This window comes from Phaseolus vulgaris, chromosome 8, assembly GCF_051622355.1.
Source record: "Phaseolus vulgaris cultivar YP4 chromosome 8, ASM5162235v1, whole genome shotgun sequence".
Classification (NCBI taxonomy): domain Eukaryota; kingdom Viridiplantae; phylum Streptophyta; class Magnoliopsida; order Fabales; family Fabaceae; genus Phaseolus; species Phaseolus vulgaris.
Genome location: NC_143505.1, coordinates 23,342,455 through 23,366,329, shown reverse-complemented (window position 1 = coordinate 23,366,329; position 23,875 = coordinate 23,342,455). Strand labels below are relative to the sequence as shown.

The window sequence follows — 23,875 nt, the reverse complement described above, 5'->3', positions numbered from 1 at the left end:
TAACAAGTAAAGTGAGAATGATACCAGCATTTTTAGGTGGAAAACTCCTTTAAATAGAGGTAAAAAACCACCGGCGAGAGAGCCAAAACTTTCACTATAATGATACTGGGAGTACAATGAATTCCTTTCAGACTAATAAATAAATAGCCCTAAAACAAATCCTCTCTATATGGGTTAAACACTTACACCCAAGAGATGAAATAGAGAGTATAGGAAAAGAGAGAGAAAACACATGCTGTTTGTAGTGTGTTACATTGCTTGAAGGAAGCCACTATATATAGTGGTTCTAGGAGACAACAATAATAAATACAATTAATGGTAATTAACCTCTCATTGATTGCAATTGATTGTGCCAAGTAACCTCCCAATTATGACAAAAAAACGGAAAGGTGAGTCATAAACCCACTATATCTGATATTGAATTTTTTTTACTACGAGAAAGATCTCTTTTCAATTATATATCATTTTGTTCAATAGGAACTACTAGGACTCTTCATCTGAAGTTATGTGTTTCTTTAAGGAAATCAAATATATATTTTCTTTAGTACATCCTCCTTGTTGACAAATAAATATCATATTATTTATTTTTATATTTTGATGTAATAATTGATACTAACTTTTTTTTTCATAAATTTGGTTCTTATTATTACATGATCGATAACACGTCATCATATATTAAAAAATATATTTAAAAATAGTATTAAATAGTTAATATAATAAAAATAAAATATAAACGAATATTTTTATGAAGATCAAATATACAATTGTAAAAATTAAATGACTAAAGTTAATTTTTATATTGAAAACAAATGTAATAAATATATATTTTCAAATTTCTTATTTTATTTTTATATACCTTTTTCAATTATACGAGAAAAAAAGATTAAAGAGAAAGAAAAAGAGCGACCGTGAAGGTAACGTAAGGAGAGTTGAAAATCCGAAAGTCGAAAGGAATATGATATGGTTTGGTTGGGTAATGTAATTTAAACTATAATGTATAAAGATTTTGAATTCAATTTTTTGGCATTGGCTTTGTGCTTTCCATTTTCCACTCAAATTTAGTACGGTAAACTCCTTGCAGACTCCGATTTTCAAGCAGAAAACATCCATCGTGCTACCCCGAGAGAGATTCGCTAAACCCACAATTCCACGCCCCTCCGATAGCCAGAAAATAAAACGTGCTACAAACAAACAAGCAAAACCACACGCCGTAAGACTAAAATACACAGAATAGGAAGAGGAAGAAGAAAAAGAAAAAAAAAGAAGAAAAAGAAGAAGAAGAACGTGCCTGAGAATAATAACGGAATCGTTGGAGCGAGTGAGTAAGTCGTTTTCGATTTCTTTCCCTTATGTAATGCATCAGAAGAAATCAGAGGTTCAGATCGGAAAAGAAAGCGTAGGCGTCTCTTCCGATTTCAATCCTTCGCCACCTCTGCAATACCAGAAACACCCTCACCACCGTCACCAATTTTATCCGCAAATCGAAATCGACATCACACCACCACAACAGCGCAGCGCAGTGCCGCAGGGAACCCCTCCGCCCTCCCTCTCCAAGCAGAAGCACCTCAACCCGCACGCCCAGCCGCCTCTCTTCAAGTCGCACAACGCCGCCTTCTTCTCTGTAACGGTCGCCGCCAAGAGCGCCGCGTTCCGCGCGCTGCGTCGCGTGAGGCGGCAGCGCGCGTTGCTCCTACTCGCGGTGCCGCTGCTCTACCTCTACTTCCTCGTCTCGCGGTCCTTCCTCCTCGACCTCCTCTCCGCGATCGCCTTCTCCGCCGCGCTTGTGTTCTCGCTCAACCTCGCGTTTCCGCTGCCGCTCCGCTCGATTCGGCTCAAGTCACCGTCCGCGGTGGTCGCGCGCCCCGCGTCGCCGCTGCCGGTGTTCTGGACGATTGGGTCGCGGCCCAAGTCGGAGAAGCGCGTGGCGTCGGGGTGCTGGGTGCAGGTCTTCGGAAACGGCGACGTTTACGAGGGGGAGTTTCATCGAGGGAAGTGTTCCGGGAGCGGGGTGTATTATTATAGTAGGAGTGGGAGGTACGAAGGGGATTGGGTGGATGGAAAATACGATGGCTATGGGGTGGAGACTTGGGCGCGTGGGAGTCGGTACCGAGGGTGTTACCGGCAGGGCTTGAGACACGGGTTTGGGGTGTATAGGTTTTACACCGGGGATGTGTACGCCGGCGAGTGGTCTAACGGACAGAGTCACGGGTGTGGGGTTCATACGTGCGAGAATGGGAGTAGGTACGTTGGAGAGTTCAAGTGGGGTGTCAAGCATGGCCTTGGTCATTACCATTTCACGTTAGTTTCTAATTTGTTGTGTTTTTTTTTTTGTCTATGCTTGGCTTAGTAGTTGTTATTGGGTTGTGTAACAATTGTTTAGGATTGTGTTAAGATAACTTTGGAGAGAGTAGTGGACTTGGGGATAGGCTTTGTTTTTGTATTTTGAATGCATATGTTGGAATGATGCTATGTATATTTGATTCTTTTTGTGCTGTTGGAGGGAGGTTCTGTTACTGAATGTGAGCATCAGTGTTGCATTTTATGTTGTGTCAAATTTTTTTCACGAGGTAGAATGGTGGGTGGTATTGCAGGTTTTTGTTAGAATTGAGGGGTTATGTATTTTGCTGTTTGCTAGGTTAGTAGGGTTTGAGAGTTGTTGAATAAATTTTATTTTGGCGTGTTTCTTAGAGATTCAGTTGTGTGGATCAGGAATTGAACGTGCAAAGTGTCAACATAGAAAAGGTTTTTAGAGTTTCGGTTTTGAAAATATGCCTCGCAGATTATAAAATGTCCTGGTTTCCGTTCTGTAGTTCAGTGCTCCTGTTGATAACAAGGGATTAGCTGGATACGTCTCTCTACTATGAAGCCAATTTTTGAGGATTTTCATTTTTAACACATCTTCAACCTTCAGAATAATTGGATTGCTTCAATTCCAAGCTGCTAGGTTTTTGCACAAATATGTAGTTGTTGTGTTTTCTAGTTAAGAGTTAGGAAACAAACATAACCACTAAAACTGAGAAACCAATTAAGATTTATTTTAACATAAACTATAACCTTGTTTATGATCTCTTTCTTTGTTTGTTTATTTGGAAGGGTTTATCACCAAAAATGGACATGGTATTTGATGTGAGGCCTGTTTATGTTTCAAACTTTACTACTGTTTTACCACTACGAACTAGTCACAGTCAGTCTATAAAAGACAATCCCGTTCTTTTAGTTGTCATGTTTACTTTTCCCAATCATATGGGGATTTCTTACTATTCCGTCATATAAAATCCATTAAACTCCCCCATATTTGACAGGGGAGAGGGTTAGTTCTGTTGATAACTGAATCATTATCTACAGTTGGGTGGGAGAGATAGTGAGGTAGGTATGACATGGTATGAATAATAGGGTGGAGTTTTTAGCTTTGGAGTCAGTTGGGAGAGGGGAGCATTAGGACACTCAAATTTCCTGGAGCTGTTTGATATAATTTTCTGTATCGCATATTTTCCATCTTACCTCTTGATTCTACGGTCATAATGTTTCAGAATGAAGGAGAATAGGGCTGTTCCTAAAAGTTCATTTTTCATCTAATTTTTCCTTTTCTGGTCTAGTTTCAATCAACTGGTATCAAAGCTACCAGATCCAAGTATTTTTTCATGGTTCATGGGATGGTCAAGTGGGAAGAGATAGAGAACTTCAAGAAGCTTTGCGGAGTAAACATGAAAATATTCATGAAGAAAATGTCTTCTCTATTGACTTTTGGCATTTCAATTTTCAAATGGAGTTGGGAAACCAACAAGTTCTTCTTGAAGCAGCAAAGTAACATGTAGATCTGCTCAAAGAGCAAGAGGTGGATAGGGGTTGGACAATGGGTCAAGTTTGGTTCAATATTTTAATTCCATCAAGGCTGTTGGAAGAAGCTTGACATTTGCCTGTTGTTCTTACACGAGCCAAGAAGGTCTCCTCCCTTGTTATCCTGCCATGTCCTTTTGCTTGTTGATTCTGGGATGTTCTCGTCCAAAGGGTTGTAATTGTACGTCTTAGGCCTGAAAGGTGGTGTGTACCCACAAAAGGTATTCCCACGCTCAGTTAGTTGGGTAAATTTATGAATACTAAATGCTATTGAATTCGTGACTTACATGTCCAATATCATCCTATTTATAAAGTGGCCTTCGTGTAAATGGACCTGGATCGGTATGGATGAAGGTGCTGAACTGAATCTCATATTAATGTAACAGTACAAACAGTTTAGTATGTTTGATGAGGGGTTAACATCATATTTGATTAGGAGTTAATCTTGTATCTTATCATATGTTGCTTTAGTTTTCCAACATATTCTCAGTAATGATTCCTAGATTGTTTTAATTGTACGGCACTGAGATGGTCTTGGTTGTATATAGTACGCCTGTATCAGGAAGAAGATACTTGCAGGTGGGTGTTATTTTGAGCTTAAACTGGTGTTGCATGGGGATGGGTTGCTATGCAGAATATGCATAAGTTTTTGTTTGGTCTGAAGTCAATGACATTTTTTTAAAGATTAAATAGAATAATTTGTAATTGTATATCTAGGTCCCTTGCGTGAAAAGGATCTGAAATACCTTGGAGGTATGTTTTTTAATGGATTGAAGAAATGAGTTTGGGAAGAAGCAAAGTTTTTCACCAGTAGAATATAATATACCAGAGATGTTGTATTACAGATGAATTAGAAAAATAATGTATAAACAAATGAAGGGGTTTCTTGGATGGTAACAGAGGTAAAGCTTGCAGTACTTACCCTCATCCGAAACAAATGCATGTGGAAGTGCAGCCGCATATTCTAACTGATAAGGCTGAGACTCAGTGATAGATTTTTCAACTAACAGATTCAATGGTTATTTTAGAAGCCAAGAAGGCGGTTCCATCGGCCAAGACCTTCTGATGTAGAGTTACTGGAATAAATCAAGTAGTTGTGTTATAGTATGTGTGCTCTACAATCCAGATCATGAATGCAAGAACTAGGCATTTCGATTTTAAAGATCATAAGAAATAGAATGAGTTTGTTTGCTAAAACAGTATCAAAATTTGGTTATGCAGGGCGAAACAGAAATGACAGGGTATATTAAAAATCAGAGGGAAAACAATTGAGGGGAACTTTTGGTTTTGGAGTAGAGGTTGAAAGGGAGCTTTGATACTCAGATTTCCTAAAGCTCTGTGCCTAAGTCAAACATTTGTCTATATTTATTCTTTTCTGTCTTTCTTCTTGATCCCACTATCATTTTGATTAAAATTCAGGGAGAACTCAATAAACCCCATCATTTGTTTATCTATTTTTACCCTTTTTTGTGTACAATTTCTATTAGATTATCTGTTCTCGGATGATTGGACTTTTTGGTAGATACTGTCTTGAACATTTCAAAATATACCCACTGCATTTTTCCCTGCAAATCTAACAGTGTGGTCAGTATCAATTTGTTGGATCCCTGGCATGCAACAATCAGTGCTTAATCATGTTAAGCATCAGGGTATCCTGGTGTATGATGAAGCATTTCAGAAAAATAACTTTTATGCCTTATTATTTACATAATGTATGGGATTCTCTTCCTTTTTCAATGCTTTCCATGAAAGTTTATTTGTTGCATTTTTTTTTGGAATTAATTACATCTGTTTAATTAGAAATGGTGATACATATGTGGGTGAATACTTTGCGGACAAGATGCATGGTTTTGGGATATATCATTTTGCAAATGGCCATCGATATGAAGGAGCCTGGCATGAAGGTAGAAGGCAGGGACTTGGCATGTATACATTTAGAAATGGTGAAACCCAATCTGCTCACTGGCAAAATGGATTCCTTGACATTCCGAGCACTCAAAGCACTACTTATCCAGTTTCTCCTGTTGGTGTCTCTCATTCCAAAGTGCTCAATGCAGTGCAGGTACAATCTATATGTTTATGGGTTATTTCCCTTGGTTCTTGTTAAATGTTTCTTTACACAGTTATATATACAAAAAGGTGAATGGTGTTCAATATTTTATCTCATTATAGGGTCCTAGGTAGTATGTCATTTTTGGTTGCCATGGATAATGTTATTCCAAAGATTAGGATGATATTCCAGTCCATTCTTGTACTAACTTAGCTTGGCTAGTATTCTTTATCATTATTACGGTAAGATATGTTTTCATACAAGTATTGCAATTTTCGCCTTTAGTATGGTAACAAAAAGTTTATCTGTCATAGCGCCACTATAATTCCATTGGTTTTAGTTGCAACTGTTAATTGTGATGTTAAATGCTGATGTGGATATTATGTGAAAAATATTGGTGATGTATTAATTTATTATGTTTTTCATACAATTAAGTATTGTCGATATTGTTATTATAATTAGAAAAATTGACTGCTCTTGATGCAAAAAATATTATTTTGTTTGGGTTTTACACACATCTGTTAACTGGTCAGTTAAATGCTTTACGTAGACACTACCACACAGAAAATAAGTGACTCGTTAGGTACTTACATGTACAACTAGCCAGGTGGTTTTTTGCATTTTTAACCAAGAATACAAAAATATTGTTATATTCAGTTAAATTTATGAGTAGCCATTCATTTAGAATTTTTAACCCTCTGTTGGACTTATTTTTGATCACCTAGATCGGAGAAGGGAGGTGAGTGGATTGACTATCCTTTGAGCATAATGCCTTCGTGCAGACAAGTCCAGTTAGAGGCGTTATGTTCATGAGGATTTTTGTAGCCAGATAAGGAAATATTGGGAGATTTTTGTGAAATTCAAGAGTTGCTTGTCACCTCTTTTAGAGCTCAAAGAACCTAAGAGGTTGCTTAGGGGTTGTCTAAATTGGAGGGTAGATTCTAGGATTTGGACAAGCTCTAGGGTTCAATGAAGAAAATTGCAAACCCTTGAACTTACCTTTCAATTTGGACAACCCCAAAGCAGTATCCTAAGTTCCTTGAGCTCTTGGAGGTGGCAAACACCTTTTGACTTCCACAAAAGCACCTGCTCTAGCTTGATGGGGGTTTGATATTGACAAGTTGACCAAAGACATTCCTCTATTCAACCATGAAATTATACCTGCTAGGTGTGGCTCCACAAACCTTGCGAATATTGAACTCACTTTTGAAAAAACATTTATGATCATCAGTAAAATTGAGTCTAGTCTGCAAAACCAGCAGGCTTTATGGATTTAATTATCGGGTTCACAGACTTACCGTGGATTTTACTAAGTATTTTGTCAAGGATCTTAATTTTTAATTTAGGGTGTTTAAATTTTGATGCTATAAATATTGATATATTTTAGTTATCAATGTTAGTAACATGATATATTTGTATAGATTTTGGCTAAAAAAGTGAAAGGAAAAAACATTTATTTAGTTGAATAGATGTTATTTTTTTCTTTAATTTTTTAACATTATTTGGCCCACTGACGGGTTAGTTATCAGCAAGCTTTTGTGGCTTAGTTACGGACCTAAAAAGATATAAAACAATCTCATTTATTTCACAAATTGGAGTTCTCCTAACCTTTAAAAATGTGGGTTTCTCGGATTGGGTCTTAAACAGGTCAACTGGTCTGCTTACACCTACCCTTGTTGCATTAACGACTAGTCAATTTTTGTTAGGACAGTGATAATACATAGTTATGTGGAAAAACATGTAATAGGTTAACACATCACAATATGTGATTAAAGTCCAAATAGAATTGCGGTTGTTGTGTGATGACCAATCACTTTTTTTAACCAAATTTGACCATAAATGTATGAAAACATATTTGCCTTTATTATTACTTGATTCACTCGATTTGTGTGTTTTGACAATTTGAGATTAGAAATTCTGGTTTTGGATACCCCTTGCGTTATTCTTTTAATTTGTAGTAAAATTACTTCACTGTTATATTTAACCCTCGAGTTTGGAGAAGGGGGAGGAGTTGATAATGGTTTAGGCACTAGGTATTGGTGTCACTACCATATGTTTCACATAGAATAGGTGTTAAATATTTGTTGCAGTTTAGTCTTTAGCATAGAAATTGCTGGAAGAAAACAAAATTTTATTGACAATGAGGATCCGGTCTACAGACTGATTTTTCGACATGTCTTGTTTGCATGAAATTAGCTCAACCTTGTAAATGGAAAGAGAAAAAACGAATTGCAGACAGTTAGATTCTTTACAACACCATGAGCCAATTTTCATTATAAATTGTTTTTATTGGTTTAACAAATAGGAAGCAAGACGAGCAGCAGAGAAAGCATATGAAGTGGCTAAGGTAGATGAAGGGGTGAACAGAGCTGTAGCAGCTTCTAATAGAGCAGCCAATGCAGCCAGAGTAGCTGCTGTGAAAGCTGCACAAAAGCAGATGCATGTTAAAAATGAAAGCTTCGCAATTCCTGTTATGTAAGAGTATCTCAGATGCTTTTATATTACAAGAGAAGGTTGAGATTGTAGAAGAAAGCAGATTCACTAGGTGGCTACTTTAGTTTATACAGCTTCATCCCCCATTGCAATAATTGCTTTGGCATTTTGCTTTCTTTGATTTGATCTTTTGATTATTGGCTCCTAGAACCTTACCACCAGGTAGATGGCTGAAAGAAAGCAGATTTGTTATCTATATCGGCTGCGGTCCTTGTATAGAGGGAGGAAGGGTGATGGCATCCATGTGGTCAAACTATTTTATAGATAAGGTTTCATTCTTTCCACTTTTTGTAAATTTATGTAAGTGCTGGTGTTCTGGTTAAACCTACAACCGGCTACTGTTGTATAATCGCTTGGTAATATAACGAGAGGAGAAATATATAAAATAAACAGTTATTTTCTTTCCCTAACTTTAAAGTTGTTTGGGTTATATTTTGGAATTATGTGTCGTAAATTTAATTTACTTAGGTAAACACTTTACCAATCTTAATATTTAGTTAAGTACTTTATTATGAATAATTTTTTCCTAATCTTAAAAATTGGATGCTTTTGTTTATTGATTCTTTTTGGGTTTGCCTTGAAGCACCTGCGATTCAAGTGTGAAGGTTGTTGTCAGAATGTGTATAAAGGCTGTGCAACAAGAGTTAATGAAATTTTATTTTAAATACACCAATTCTAATTTATAGATTCGAAAAATTTAGAAAATCTTGTATTTATTTAAAGTTGGTCTTAGAAAGCCAGTTTGGATCTTATTATGTGTAGAAAATAATGGAAATTGGATTTCATTTTATTAGTACATTCATTAAATTAATACTTGGTAATCATGCAATTAATCAGTAAGTTTTAACTGTTGAGTATATCAATCGATAATGTCTTATATGAGCATCTAATAGAGTCATCTAGTTAGTCATGTAGTTACATCATTTATCATTTGTAACTCAAACGTATGTTGTTAGTTTTTATTAGCGATTATTTTGTTAATTAATTGGTGAATACATATTTATTATTCTATTACATTGTTAGTTACATTATAATTAGTATATATATAGTGTGATCTTACTAAATCTAAAAAGCTTTAGGCAATTGAATTTATAGTCTATAATTTGTTCTTTCCTATTTGAGTGTGATCTTTGAATGATATTTAGAAATCACTACATTAAGAAATACGTAACTATTTATCCTCAGATTGTATGCTTTACTCTTTGCTTTACGCATTTTTGTTCTTGATGCTTTATATCATCTTTTTGTACAAGTTACTATGTGTGAGCTTCTTGATTTGATACAAGGAAGAAATACGAACAAAAGAAGAGGTCTTTGGGTGGAGAGAGAAGATTAGATTTGTGCAAAAAGTTTAGAAAAATAAGAAAATATAAATAAACAAATGAATGATTTTAGGAATGATGTTAAGGAAATGCTTGTCCAATTGGTCTTGACCAAACTAAGGGCAAGGGACACGAGGAAGAAAAACCAAGGCAAAGAGGAAGAGGAAGTTCTGATTTGAAAATCCTTACAAAATGATAGCATCCGATTTGAGTTTTTCTTGAAATTTGAAGGAAATTGACGAAAGCTTAATGGAAGTAGTGTGTTAAGGATGACTCCATTGGAGCTATGGATTCCTTGGAGTTGTCATGAGAAGTGATGGGGACCATCCAAAGCTACCATAAACACCAATAAAGACAGAAGCACTATCTGTATAACTAAAGTAGAATACGTTTGTATAGAAGTGTATTTGTAAACATACTTTTAAGTTGTAGAGATATCAAAGACATTGGAGATCCTCACTTGTCACACAAGCATGCATCTCTAGAGCATAAAGGGACATATAGGCCACTCCTTAAGCCACCAATCTTACCATGGTTAAGCAAGCTTACTCGGGGTTAGGATAACTTAAGGAGCAAGCTACCTCCTCCCTTATCATCTATAAAGACTTTGTACTTAGATTTGACATTAATGTGAATGAGGTATTCCGAAATAGAATCCATTCTCTCTCAAATCTCCCCTTGCTTGCAAGCCTACACGACCTAAGTGAGCTCCTTGGAAGGTTGGCCTCACCAACTTCCTCTTCAAAGCAATACCATCACTTTCACCGAACCTTCAACCATTCAGTTGCTTCCTTTCATCCAAGTCTTCCACTGCCTCTCTTTGATGACTTTTTACGGCAAGTGCACCGCGTTTGTTATAAGTAATAATTATCCCTAAGGACGAATATCCCACAAGGAACAATGAATTATCGAGTACAATATTCGCTAAATAAAACAACAGAACAATAAAAAGAGTTTTGAGTTAGTTATGTTGACATTGATCAATAAGAAAACAAACAAAAAATTAGTTGCTTCAATTGGAAAAATAGGGATTAGGTTTCATCTCTCTCACTCTCATGTATTTTGATTAGCATGATAATATTAAGTTCTTTGATTGAATTTGATGCCGATAGAAAATTTATTTATATCGATATCTCGCATATAAAATCCTTAAGAATGTTTCCTAAATATCGATATCTCACATACTTATAAAAACAACTTAGAATCACATTCAGACGTTAATGACAATTAACATTTCAAGTCTATCTCTAGCACTCAAATATGCTAAGTATTGTTGTTTAGGTCTGAACCCTAAAAATACATCTCAGTCAGATTTAAGATTCTCAATTTGTCACGGAAATTTAAAAGTAAAACAACAATACAAATAATAAATCAAGAACTGAATATTAATATATAAGATATCACCTCAATATATAAGGGTTTGAGCAGATTACTCCCAATACCAAAGGGTAGAAATAGTCACGTATACTTCTAGCACCTTCCATTCTCCCAATTGGGTTACAATTCACTCTATGGTGTTTTCCTCTTAATCTGGAACACTAGGGTTGAACCTCTAGCCCCCTATTTATCCTAATTTTTTAGGGTTAGGTGGCTTCCTATGTCACGCTAATGGGCTAAGTGATAAAACATAAAAAAAGGCCTAATCTTTTTCTGCATCTTTTTCTATTCTGAGACCTTCCAGCTTTCTCTTTTTAGCTTAAATTATTCTCCTTTACTCCAAATCTTCAATCCTCCCTAAAAATCTGCAATTAACACCAAATTTGGGAATAAAATGCTCTTATTCAAATAAAGCTCATAAAAAATGTAAAAGGTATAAATTCATAAATTAGAGATTATTTTATATGTAAATTAGCAATAAATCCTCATAAGTGCATGTTCCTGCCGGTTGACCTCAAACGTCTTCGTGCGCCTATGACAACCTCGCGTCCTAGAATCCCTGCACTCCTTCTCTTTCGATCACCTGAAACGCAAAGACAAAGGGCACCCTCGCGGCCGTTTGCACTCCGACTCTCAAGTCAGTCTAAGTGATGGCATTTCATGAAGGTCTTCTTGAATCATGTGATAAAAAGTGGTGCGGAAGCTATGAAGGTGTGTGAGCAAGATCCTCCTAAGAGTGGTGTTGATCTTGAAGGTGCATGATATGTATGAAGCTAGGGAGGTTTGGCCAACCCAAGGAGAGGTGAAGGAGATGAAGTTTAGAGCCTAGAATTCTAGGGAGAAGCAAAGCTTGGCACAAAATGGCAGCATAACTTTACCCACAATAAACTTGAAAATACAAGGTGTAGGCTCCTCCTTTTATAGGCTAAGGAGGACCATAATGCAACCCTAATGCTAGCCAAATGAAATGTAAATGTGAAGCACATGGGTGCACATGGCACATGGTGCACAAATGAGCACATGGGGAGGGGTGTGTCTAGTTTTTATGCTCACCCCCTCCATGGGCTTTCTAGACCGGCCTTGGTAAATTTAGAGGTTTTTTTAGAAACTCTAAGTTTACCTAGGTTGGTGTTGTAGGTGCCAAAATTAATTCTAAGAAAATTACAAATAAAGTTCCTATGCTAATTTTGACAAGAAATTAAAGTCTACTCTACACTAGAGTTTATGGCATTTGAACATGTAAAAGAACGTCTTCTTGGATCCTCTTGGCCATAACTCTATGGTTGGCCCAAATCTACCCTTTGGTGGGCTTGCATGTGGGCTTGTGCTTGGGCCTCTTCCATCATCTCCTCCCTCCTGAAAAGGATTTGTTCTCAAATCCATTGCTTCTTCTTCTTCATGGCTAGGGGATGGTTGTGGCTGGATGGTGTCCATCATCTCCTCCTTCTTTGAGAAGATCTATCCTCAGATCTTTAGACTTGATCTCGGATAGCAGCCTCTTGCTTCGCCAAAGCTTGTCCTCCTGGGTCAAACGTCCACCTATAGAAATAATCAAATAAGGCATAGGTGTTAGTTTGCAAATTAATTTTACTAGGTTGCCATTTTTGTTTTTCTTTTGGTTTTGGCAACCTTGGACAAAGTTTCTCTTTTAATGGTTGTGTGTGGTCTCTAATCATCTTATGTATTTTAAAAGGTTCATTTGTGGTTACTTTCTCTTTAGGCATAAATCCTATAGAAGATGGTAACAACTTAAAAGGAGAAAGATGATTGAATCCACACATAACTTTAAAAGTAGAAATATAAGTAGTTTTGTGAACTACTTTATGGTATGTTTGCTCACCTCTAGAGTTGTGTGTGCACTTCATGTTTATTCTAGGCATAGTAGAAAGAGCTAGATTTTCAAATATATTTTGACCATGCGTTTGAGGATGATAAGAATTTAAAGTGTGCAATTTAGTTGCAAGTTTTCCAAAGGAAATCCTCAAATCATGGTTTGCGAAATTTGGAACTCTATTCAACACTATGCTTGAAGATAAACCATGAAGATGTATGACTTCTCTAGAGAAGAGTTTATCTATAACCATGAAGATTGAATCACAACCTTTTGTTGTCCTAGGGAGTTTTAATATGAAATTTATATCTTCCCAAGGATCATTTGCAAAAGGTGAAGGAGTATAGAGTTCATGAGACATTGCCTTGGGTGTAGTTTGAAAACAAGAATTGTACCTAAGGTAATGTCTTTGAACTTCTTTTCTCATGGGGGACAAAAGTTTTCCTTTTAAAAGCTCTAGAGTTTTATCAACTCTAATTTGTCCCATGAGTTCTCCTTCATGAAGACTCTTTCTCTTATATGTAAGGATAGTCTCGTTGTGACAACCATTGTTTATAAGGATTTGTACACTTTGCAATGGTTGTCTCAATAAGACATGACAAGTTTCTTTAGGCCCTACTTCACATAAAAATTTGTTTTTGTAGATCTTATAAAAAACTTGACATTCACTTGGTGATATCCTAGCACATATGAGAAATAATCTATTTCATTTTTATCTATGCAAGCTTCTTTTAAAGACTCTTCTTTTTCACTTAGGCTTGCAAGTGTTCCTTTACAAAAGGTAAGGCTTTGAGGTTGTTCAGCAAGACACATATTTTCAAAGGTATTTTTAAATCTTTGGTCTTGTTGAATGACCTTGTGGGAAGGAACACTCTTCTCCCACGCCTTTTGTTCTTCAAGGGTCTTCTCATGCTTTTCTTTTTCTTTAGCTTCCCTTTCGACTTCCCCTCTCTTCTTTTGTATTTTTCTTTCCTTTCTTTCTTTATGGGAAGCAAACAATTTTTCTACCCTCATTTCCCAATCTAGGCAAGCTTCTATATTTTCTTTTCCATGGGAATGGGGTTGGTCTACCCTAACCTCTCTTGGGTTTTCTTGTTCTTTTCTATCTCTTCTATGTCTTCTAGGGGGTGCTTGATAATAATCATTTATTCTAAGGCTTCCCTCCCCAAAAGAATCATGATCTTTAGAGATAGATGCATGAGAAGGTAATTTCTTTAAAATGTGAGACTTCTCATCCTTTGCTTTAGTCAATACATTAAGTTTAGTCTCACTCTCCAATTGTCTATATGCAATTGATTGCACAGTTTGTGAAACTTCTTTCAAAAGAGTTTTTAAAGATTTTAATTCACTTCCAATAGACTTTGTAGAATGAGAAGAAGAAGACATGACTAAAACTTTGTGTATACAAGTATTTTACCTTGAGAAAATTTAGGGAAGTCAAAGGAGGTAGTCTTCCAGGTAAGGGAGGTGAGTCACAGAGGACTACTTAAATACCAAGCCTTTGCCTTAGCCAAAAACTATCCCCCAATGTCTTCACACAAAGCTTTCTCTTAGTAAACTACTTAGAACACAATTAAGTTGAGAAATCAATTTTTTTTTTCAATGCAAGAAAACAATGTATGCTAACTAATTAACAAAGCTAGACGGTTTTAACAAAGCTTAAAACAACCACACATACAAAGCGTTACTAATTAAGCAAAAGAAAAGGCAATTACAAACAATTAACAATTGCTAATTAAGAATTCTATACTAGTCGGCCCTAGGTGAGGCTTCTTGGACACTTTGAGCCCTTGAAGACACACTCACCGTCTAAATCGTAATTAAGAGGTAATTAACACAAATTAAGTTGCAAGGAAATTAAGAAAACTCCCTTTGTTGATCCTTTTTTTTGCTAAATGCACTTCCTTGTTGTCTTTGCTTGTTGGCCCTCCAAGTGTTTGTAGTGTTTTCAAGAAAGCTTGTTTCAGCCTTGGCTCTGTTTCCCCTTAGAATGAAGGTTTTAATTCTCCAATTCCAGCACCTATCAAAAGACTAGACCTTACCCAAGTCAAGTTTCCATTCAATTAAGCACCAAAGGAGAAATAATTTCTAGCACCAAATTAGAGGTCAAAGAACAAAAGCAAGAAACAATTTAATTGAATAAAACAATACCACCAAAAGGAGTTAGATTATGACAACTAGAAAGAGGTCCAAGAAATATTAAGCAAGCAAATAAAAGGTACCAAAATAAAGGTAGGCACACAAAAGAATCCTAAGAATGGCACTAGAATTAGATGACCAAATAAAAAAACAGCACCACTGGAAAATGTTGTGGGCCAGAAACGTGTTTTTCCCCAATTTATGCTGAGCTGTGTTTTTAAGATATGATTCTGAAATTTGATATTCAAGATATTCAAGATCTTAGCTAAAATCTGGCTTTGGAATCACTCAAAACGCATGCACCAATTTTTTTTAATAAATTTTTCAATTTTGGTGTTCAGTTACGCCAGCTGTAGCGCCTCAGATTTGCACACTGATTTTAAAAGATTTATCATTTTTTTTCTGTTGATTCTTTTGGACTAATTCTTTTTTTGTCCTTTCTATAATACTTCAAACTTGCAAATTCCAGATAATCATAATTTTCCTATGAGTGAAAATATTTTTCTGGATCAAAACAGTCAGCACAGAAAATCTGAAACAGGGGATTCTGGAAACTGGAAACAAAAACAGCAAGATACCAAAGTTTAGACACAATGGAAATTTGTGAAATAGAATTGTGTAGGATCTAAACACAATATGAACTCAAACTAAAATTAGAAAGGCACCAAAAGATCAAAGAACAGCAGATTCAAAGCAATTAAAGATACCCAAAATCAAGAAACAATCAAGCCAAATAAAGGACTACTAAGAATTGTTGACATTGTGGATGAACATGACTTGACAAAACATATATGGATTCAGAAATTAAAGACTCAAAAGCATAATATGAACCAAATAAGAAAGCAATAAAGACTCAAATTCCTAAAAGAAAAAACAGCAACTCAAGGTGTATGGAATCCTATCACAATTTGCACAAGAAATTGTTCAAGAGCAATTGAACAAAAGTGCTTCGGTTGGATCTTCCAAATAGCACACCAAAACAAATTAAAATGCAAAAAACAGCAAGACAATTATGGAAAATAAGATGAACAACATGAAAGTAAAGAAGAACTATAAATGAAAAGACCAAAAGCAACTCATCTTGAAGAACCCAAGCTCATGATACCAAATGATGACATTTTCATGAAGTTCTTCTTGAATCATGTGATAAAAAGTGGTGCGGAAGCTATGAAGGTGTGTGAGCAAGATCCTCCTAAGAGTGGTGTTGATCTTGAAGGTGCATGATATGTATGAAGCTAGGGAGGTTTGGCCAACCCAAGGAGAGGTGAAGGAGATGAAGTTTAGAGCCTAGAATTCTAGGGAGAAGCAAAGCTTGGCACAAAATGGCAGCATAACTTTACTCACAATAAACTTGAAAATACAAGGTGTAGGCTCCTCCTTTTATAGGCTAAGGAGGACCATAATGCAACCCTAATGCTAGCCAAATGAAATGTAAATGTGAAGCACATGGGTGCACATGGCACATGGTGCACAAATGAGCACATGGGGAGGGGTGTGTCTAGTTTTTATGCTCACCCCCTCCATGGGCTTTCTAGACCGGCCTTGGTAAATTTAGAGGTTTTTTTAGAAACTCTAAGTTTACCTAGGTTGGTGTTTTAGGTGCCAAAATTAATTCTAAGAAAATTACAAATAAAGTTCCTATGCTAATTTTGACAAGAAATTAAAGTCTACTCTACACTAGAGTTTATGGCATTTGAACAAGTAAAAGAACGTCTTCTTGGATCCTCTTGGCCATAACTCTATGGTTGGCCCAAATCTACCCTTTGGTGGGCTTGCATGTGGGCTTGTGCTTGGGCCTCTTCCATCACTAAGGGTCAAGAAACACCAAAACTCACAATACTCAAACTCTCTGTGTAATTCTGTGTACTCCAACTCATGCACTCAATCTCTGGGGTCATCCGCCTTGGGAGCGCCTTAGTAGCCGCGTGTCGTGCATGCAGATCACCCTTGGGACGTGGCCCTCTTGGGTCGTCTCTTTCCCAGTGGCTCTTTAACTGTGTTACGCCATAAGGTGCCATCTACACCTCATGCACGGATCCCTCATGGCCTAAGCTTATCCCTTACTGATAACTGGAATGTGGTTTGGAAACCACCGTTCTGGCCCATCTCTTCATGTTTAGATAGCCGAGGTTCGAGGCCTTCACCCGACACCGAGCACTCCTCGGCCATCCTGTCTTGCGTGCCTCGCGAGACACTGACTCGTCCTCCTTGTGGGACCCAACCTTCGAGGCCCCATCATCTCTGCGGTCAACGCCGAAGTCCGAGGACCGTTTGGCACACAAGCCCCCAGTCTCGAGCTGTTAACTTGTTCAGCAAAGAGACTAAGTCCTCGCCCTACCGACCTACGTGGGTTCATGTGACAGGACATGCACAATGCCCCGAAGTGACACTTTCCTGCACTTGCCTTAATTTGTTCACACGTGTCTCGATCAAACGACTGGGACTTAACGTCGTTTGCGCTTCCCATGTTTTCGTTAAACATTTCGAAATTGCGCGCTTCATGCACTGTTTCATCACTTGAAACTTCTCTTGCACTCTTCATCTTCTTCATCGAGCGCTCTCGTTTCGTCCTTCACAAAAATCAGAACTTTCACTCAACCACAATCAAAGGTATGATTTTTCTCCATTGATTGCTCTCTATTTTTGGTTTCGCGCATTGATAACTGCCTGGGTCTGTTTAAACTTCTGCATTTAGGTTTTCCTCTGTATCTGTTCTTCATTCATTTGTTTTTCTGGGTTTTGTTGAACGTAGGGTTTTCTGGGTTTTTCTTCAGTTTCGCACCACAACCTCCCTTGCTGAACCTTTGCTTTCTTATTTTCCTTGCCTTTTATAACTTCCTTCGACATGGCTCGAACAAAAACCACCTCCAACCCTCCTCCCGACGCCAATTACAAGATCATGTACCCCTGGGCGTCCGCTGAACTCCTTGCTGAAACCTCCACCCTTACCTCCTTCGCGGACTAGAGGGCACACCTAGACAGCGAGCCCGAGTTTAAGGGTAGGGCGTTCAGGAGAGAGTGCGACGCCTACATCTCGGTTCACCCCTATGTAGCGGGCGAACCTGTGTGCGTGGACAGCCGTGCCAATGAAGGAGAGCCTTTTTTCTTCTTCTATCAAACTGTTTTCAAACGCATTAAGCAACACCTCCCCTTCACCAACTTCGAGAGGGAGCTACTGACTGAAGTCAACGTTGCCCCTACCCAGCTGCATCCCAACAACTGGGCCTTTGTGAGGGCCTTCTCCATTCTTTGCAACCATTTCGGCCATCCACCCTCCGTCGACGTCTTCCTCCACTTTTTCGAAGCCAAGAACCCTGGGAAGAACCTTTGGGTGAGCTTTAGTGGCGTGGCTGGAAGAGTCATCCTTACGTTGTTCCAATCATCGTACAAGGGTTTCAAGGGGAAATTCTTCAGGGTGTGTTGCTCTGAGCACGACCGCACCGCCTTGGATGGATTTCCCTTGTACTGGGTGGGGGAGTTGATCCTTAAGAAGGCCAAAACTCTTGATGAGCTATCCTCTGCCGATCGCGAGGTGTGCCAAGTGCTAGCTAGCCTTGGGGTGGTCTTCAACACCATCGAGCTCATCAAGCATGAGTACAGCCCATCCAGTCTTGCCGTCTATATTGGTATAGAGCCCTGCTTCTAACCCCCCCTTTATCTCTGCTCCGCTTTATTCTTTATCTGTTACCTTATAATTGTGCTGGTGTTCTGACTCTTCTTTATTTTACTAAGTTCTCACCTCCTTCCCATTCTGGTGCAGGCATGGTGCTGAATGAGAAGAAAAGGGCAAGACTAGCTGAGGTTTTGGCCCTTCGCCAAGACGCAGCTGCTGGTGCAGGTGCCTCAGCGCCTTCTGCCCCACCCACCAACCAAGTCGTTCCATCTCCTACTCCTTTAGCCCCTATTGTCGCAATCCCCTTGGCAGGGCCTCTCCAACTTCAGCCCCCCTTGAGAAGGGCAAGAGGGTGGTGGAGATCACATCCGACGATGAAGACACCATGGAGGGCCCTTGCTTCAAAAGACGCAAGGCGGCAGTAGTGGTCACCTCCCACTCTTCTTTCGCTAGGTGCCCTGCCTCGTTCAGGGATCACCCACCAAGCGCCTCCTCACCTCAAGGCCTCCCTGCGCTCTAGGGCGGTGGTGAAAGCGTCCCTGAACCTGTTCCTGCCCCCGATCTTTCCCTAGTCCTTCAACAGATCCTTAAGGGCTTCCAGAGGGGTACTGCTGATGGCTTGAGCGAAACCGAAGTGCGGGAGAGCCTGACTCTCAGCCTTGGTGAGTTCTTCGCTCAATCTGATGCCCTTTCTCAAGAGGCGGAGGCACTAGTGAAGGAACAACTAGCCTTGGCTGAGGGAAAGGCAAATGAAGAGCTGGCCCTGGCGAAGGAGCAAATTGCTCAACAGGCTCGGGCTTCCTCCAACCGCGAGACTGCTTTGCAACAAGAAATAACCGCCCTTCGCCAGGCTGAGCTGGACGCCAACAATAAGCTCTTCGATAAGGGCCAAGAGTACACCATCTTGGTGACTAAGGTTGTACCTCTGCGCACCCAACTGGTGGAACTCCAAGAAGAAGCGGTAGCCAACATGGTTAAGATCGGGAGGTGCAGTTGGGCAAGGCGGAGGTTGAGCTTACCGCACAAGCTGAGGCCTTCGAGAGGGCCAAGGCAGAACTCCTCGACGATGCTGTTGACGCCTACACCGCAAGGTTCAAGGATTCTCGCTCAGGTTGCTTGCAAGCATCCTGAGATGAACGAATCCCCTTTGCGACGTTAAACCGCGTCGTGGATGGGCAGATCGTGCCAGGCGCCTCACTATGAGCTTGTCGTGATTTATCTTTGAATAATGCCCTTCTGTAAAACTTGTAATTTTAATATAACTTTGCACCTTTCTTTACTTGTTCTCTTGCCTCTATTTGCCAATTACTCTGCTTTTGACTGTTAACTTGCTAATAGCGCTTCAGCGCCAACAACATTAACGCATGATAACCTCGTCAACCTTTAAAACTTTGAACTCTAGGTAGCACACTTTCTCACCATTCCGATCCCTTTGCCTTAACTGCTTACCGCCCTGTGATGGAGGCGGGTAAGTGTGAACCTTTAACTGGCCTTGCCTTAAGTCTTGTTTAGACAAGGGGAACTCCTTTGTTGATCCTTACCCATACTTTGTGGTTAGGTAGGATATACTAACCGGCCTCATCTTTGCCCCCAAGGCGGTAGAGGACTTAACTGGGAATCCTTTCGCTGAGCCTTGGCGTTCATACTTGAGAGGAGGCGTCTTATGCAGGAGCTGCCTCTCTCTCTCTCTCTCTCCCAAGGTTTCTAACCTTAAGTCGTGTAACTGGCCTTGTCTTCGTTCAAAGGAAAAAGAGGACTTAACTGGTCGAACCTTGCTATTCGCACTTGGCGCCCACGCTCGAGGGGGAGGCGTCCTTAACGAAAGCTGTCACTCCCTCTCGAGGTGTCTAAACACCAAAACGACAGGTTTGTCATTGGTCAAACCCTGCTGTTCGCACTTGGCGCCCACGCTTGAGGGGGAGGCGTCCTCAACGGAAGCTGCCACTCCCTCTCGAGGTGTCTAAACACCAAGATGACAGGTTCGTCACTAGTCGAACCCTGCTGTTCGCACTTGGCAGCCACGCTCGAGGGGGAGGCGTTCTCAACAGAAGCTGCCACTCCCTCTCGAGGTGTTTAAACACCAAGACGACAGGTTCCTTACTGGCTGAACCCTACTATTCGCACTTGGCGCCCACGCTCGAGGGGGAGGTGTCCTAAACGGAAGCTGCCACTCCCTCTCGAGGTGTCTAAACACCAAGGTGACAGGTTCGTCCCTGCATTGCAAAAAATATGAGAATATATATACTTCAATCGTAACTTTATTGGGTGACCTCATTAAAAAACCCTTAAAAGGGAAAAGAGCGTCCCCTTAAAACTGTGTACAATGCTAGAGGTTCAACTGAAATAAAACTTGAGATTGGTCGCATTCCAAGTACGAGGAATTGCACCTCCCTCCAAGGTCTCAAGCCTGTACGCCCCGTTGGCCAGGACCTCTGTCACCCTGAAAGGACGAGTCCACTTGGGGAAAACTTGTTTTCTAGTTTATATGGGCGGGCCTTCCGTATCACCAGGTCAGCGACCTAGAACTGGCGGGGTCTCAGCTTCGAGCTGTGCTTATACTCCACCCTTCTCTTTAACGCTTCAACTTTAATTCTCGCCTCCTCCCTAACCTCATCCAACAAATCTAGGTTCACCTTTCTCTCTTTGTTGGACTCTTCAGCCACGAAGCTCTAGAAACGTGGTGAGCTTTCCTGGATCTCTACTGGGATCATTGCCTCCGACCTGTACACCAAGCTGAAGGGTGTCTCTTTGGTGGTGGACTGGGGCGTGTGTGTGGTAAGCCCATACTATCCTAGGAACCTCCTCTGCCCAGGTCCCTTTAGCCTTCTCCAGTCTCCTCTTTAGACCTTTGAGTAGGACTCTGTTGGCAGACTTTACCTGCCCATTTGTTTGCGGGTGTTCGACTAACGCAAACACTTGCTTTATCCCAACTTCTGTGCACAACTTGCGTAGTTGTGGGCTCGCAAACTTTGTACCATTGTCGGAGACTAGATGCCTTGGCACACCAAAACGACACACTATATTCTTCCACACGAAGTGTTGGATCTTGTGAGCTGTCATCTGTGCTACTGGCTCAGCCTCGATCATCACGAGGTACTTCATCTACCTTATCGCCAAAGAAAAGGGCCACAAAATGTCGATTCCCCATGTATGAAAAGACCACGTGCTATAAATCGACCTCAGCTCTTCTGGCGGCGCCTTGTGCCAGTCGGCGTGTTGTTGACACTGCTTGCACTGTTGGGCGTACCTCATGCAATCTTCTCTCACCGTTGGCCAGTAATAACCTGAGCGAACGGCCTTTGATGCCAAGGACCGCCCTCCAACATGGCTACCACAGATTCCCTCGTGGAGCTCTGCCATTATCTGTGTACACTGGTCTTCGCTCACACACACCAAGATCGGATTGACGGATTTCCTTTTTACCTTCTTAGCTTCCGCGGGCTCCAATGGAAGTAACCCATCGACTAGATAGCGCCTGTAGGGTGTCATCCTTGTGTCCCCCTTCTTGAACTATACATATTTGCATCGACTCCCCCTCCAAAACCGGGTAAGCGCTTACACTAGGCGTTCTTAGCGTCTCTTGAGTCAACGACCGATGACTCCCCGCCATGCCTCTAGCCGTACTGATCTAATGAACACCCACCATGTTATCAGCAACAAACGTTCGCGGTGCCTTGAGGGTCTCCTGTGTGACCGTCCTCTGCCTTCCCCCTTTGCCTGAACTGGCGAGCTTGGCTAGTAGGTCAGCTCGGGCATTCTGCTCCCTTGGGACGTGCACCAACTCAAACACTGCGAACGAGCCCTTTAGAATCTAAACGTACCCTAAGTACGCGACCATCTGTGGATCTTTGGCTTGATACTCCCCGGTCATCTGATCTGTGACCAACAGGGAATCGCTCTTTGCCAACAAACTCCGCGCTCTCCTCTCTTTGGCTAAGAACATCCCGACTATGAGGGCTTCATACTCTGCCTGATTATTGCTGGCCTTGAAAGCGAACTGTAGGGCCTGCTCAATCAACAACCCGTTAGGTCCTTCGAAGATCACGCCGGCTCCACTACCTTGCTGGTTGGAGGACCCATCCACGGAGAGCACCCATCTGGGCTGTTCTTATAACACTTCTTAGCCTCTCGCTGGTCCGACTTGATGGTTATCACCTTCCCACTCAAGTCCGACAACTTCATCTTCATATGACGCGTTGATGCTACTGCCCTTAGCCTATTCAAAGTCGGTCTCCCCAACAGATTATAGGTTGAGGAAGCATTAACTAATAAGTACCTTATATTCTCCGTGCGGGATGCAATGCCATCCGTAAAGGTGGTCATAAGCTCCAGATGCCCCCACACCTCCACTTGGTCTCCCGCGAAGCCATACAAGCACCCAATGTAAGGCCTCAGCTGGTTGGGAGACAACTGCAACTTATTGAAGGTGGACCAAAACATCACATTTGCCGAGCTGCCTTGGTCCACAAGCACTCGGTGCACCTTCCTCCCTGTGGTTACAACAGAGATCACCACAGGGTCGTTGTCATGCAGGATGACGTCTCGAAGATCGACCTTTGTGAAAGTAAGGTCAACGTCGAGCACGTCGTCGACTACCTACTCCTCTATTGGCATCACCGAACGTGCATACTTCTTGCGCTGAGAAGCAATGCACCCTCCACCTGAGAAACCCCCCTGCGATGGTGTGGATTTCCCCATGTACGGGCATCTCGTGCCCCTGGTCCTCACCTGACGTTGCTGGTGTCTCAACCCTCTGCAATTCCGCTAGATAGTTGTTTAGGAACCCACTCTTCACCAGCTCGTCCAACTGGTGCCCCCCGTCAAGCGGTTGCGTTTGGGATGACCAAATGCTTGGTGAAACTCGCACCAAGCCTCCTTGTGAGGCCCCAACTTCTTGTCAGTCTTTGACTGCATCTTCAACCTCTCTTCTATGTTGGGCACAACTATCAAATCCTTCAGCTCTACCACAAAATGATGCCGCACAAGCTTATTCTCCCTTGCACGCCCCCTGGCCTGAGGCTTTTTAGGCTCGTAGGGTTGTTTCTTTGTGGGGAACCTCTTCTCTATTGTAGCCTCATGCACTCTCACTGGTTGTAGCCTCATGCACTCTCACTGGCTGCGCACGCGCCGACGCTCATGGGCGGGTGGGAACAACTCTCGCGCGCTTCTCATTCACCTTCCCTTCTGCTGCGATGTGAGCCACCACTCGACGC

The 23,875-nt window shown here is 40.7% G+C and overlaps 2 protein-coding genes across 4 annotated transcripts; one reads left to right on the top strand and one right to left on the bottom strand.

The window, feature by feature from the left end:
• Positions 1–885: 885 nt before the first annotated feature.
• On the top strand, positions 886–8,790 carry LOC137827221 (uncharacterized). Of its 3 annotated transcripts, none has more exons than XM_068633478.2 (3): positions 886–2,298; positions 5,638–5,899; positions 8,193–8,790. In XM_068633478.2, the coding sequence occupies exons 1-3, from the start codon at positions 1,355–1,357 to the stop codon at positions 8,364–8,366; spliced, it is 1,380 nt and encodes a 459-aa protein (XP_068489579.2). In that variant the 5' UTR covers positions 886–1,354; the 3' UTR covers positions 8,367–8,790. The 3 variants fall into 3 exon arrangements, with proteins under 3 accessions (XP_068489579.2, XP_090150119.1, XP_068489580.2); XM_068633479.2 differs by having other exon boundaries at positions 969–2,241; XM_090293993.1 differs by lacking the exons at positions 5,638–5,899; positions 8,193–8,790 and adding an exon at positions 3,597–4,057 and having other exon boundaries at positions 942–2,298.
• A 12,527-nt stretch (positions 8,791–21,317) lies between these two features.
• Positions 21,318–21,764, bottom strand: LOC150025523 (uncharacterized). The gene has a single exon (XM_090294082.1). It carries the CDS (start codon positions 21,762–21,764, stop codon positions 21,318–21,320), a length of 447 nt encoding a protein of 148 aa, XP_090150208.1.
• Positions 21,765–23,875: the final 2,111 nt, after the last annotated feature.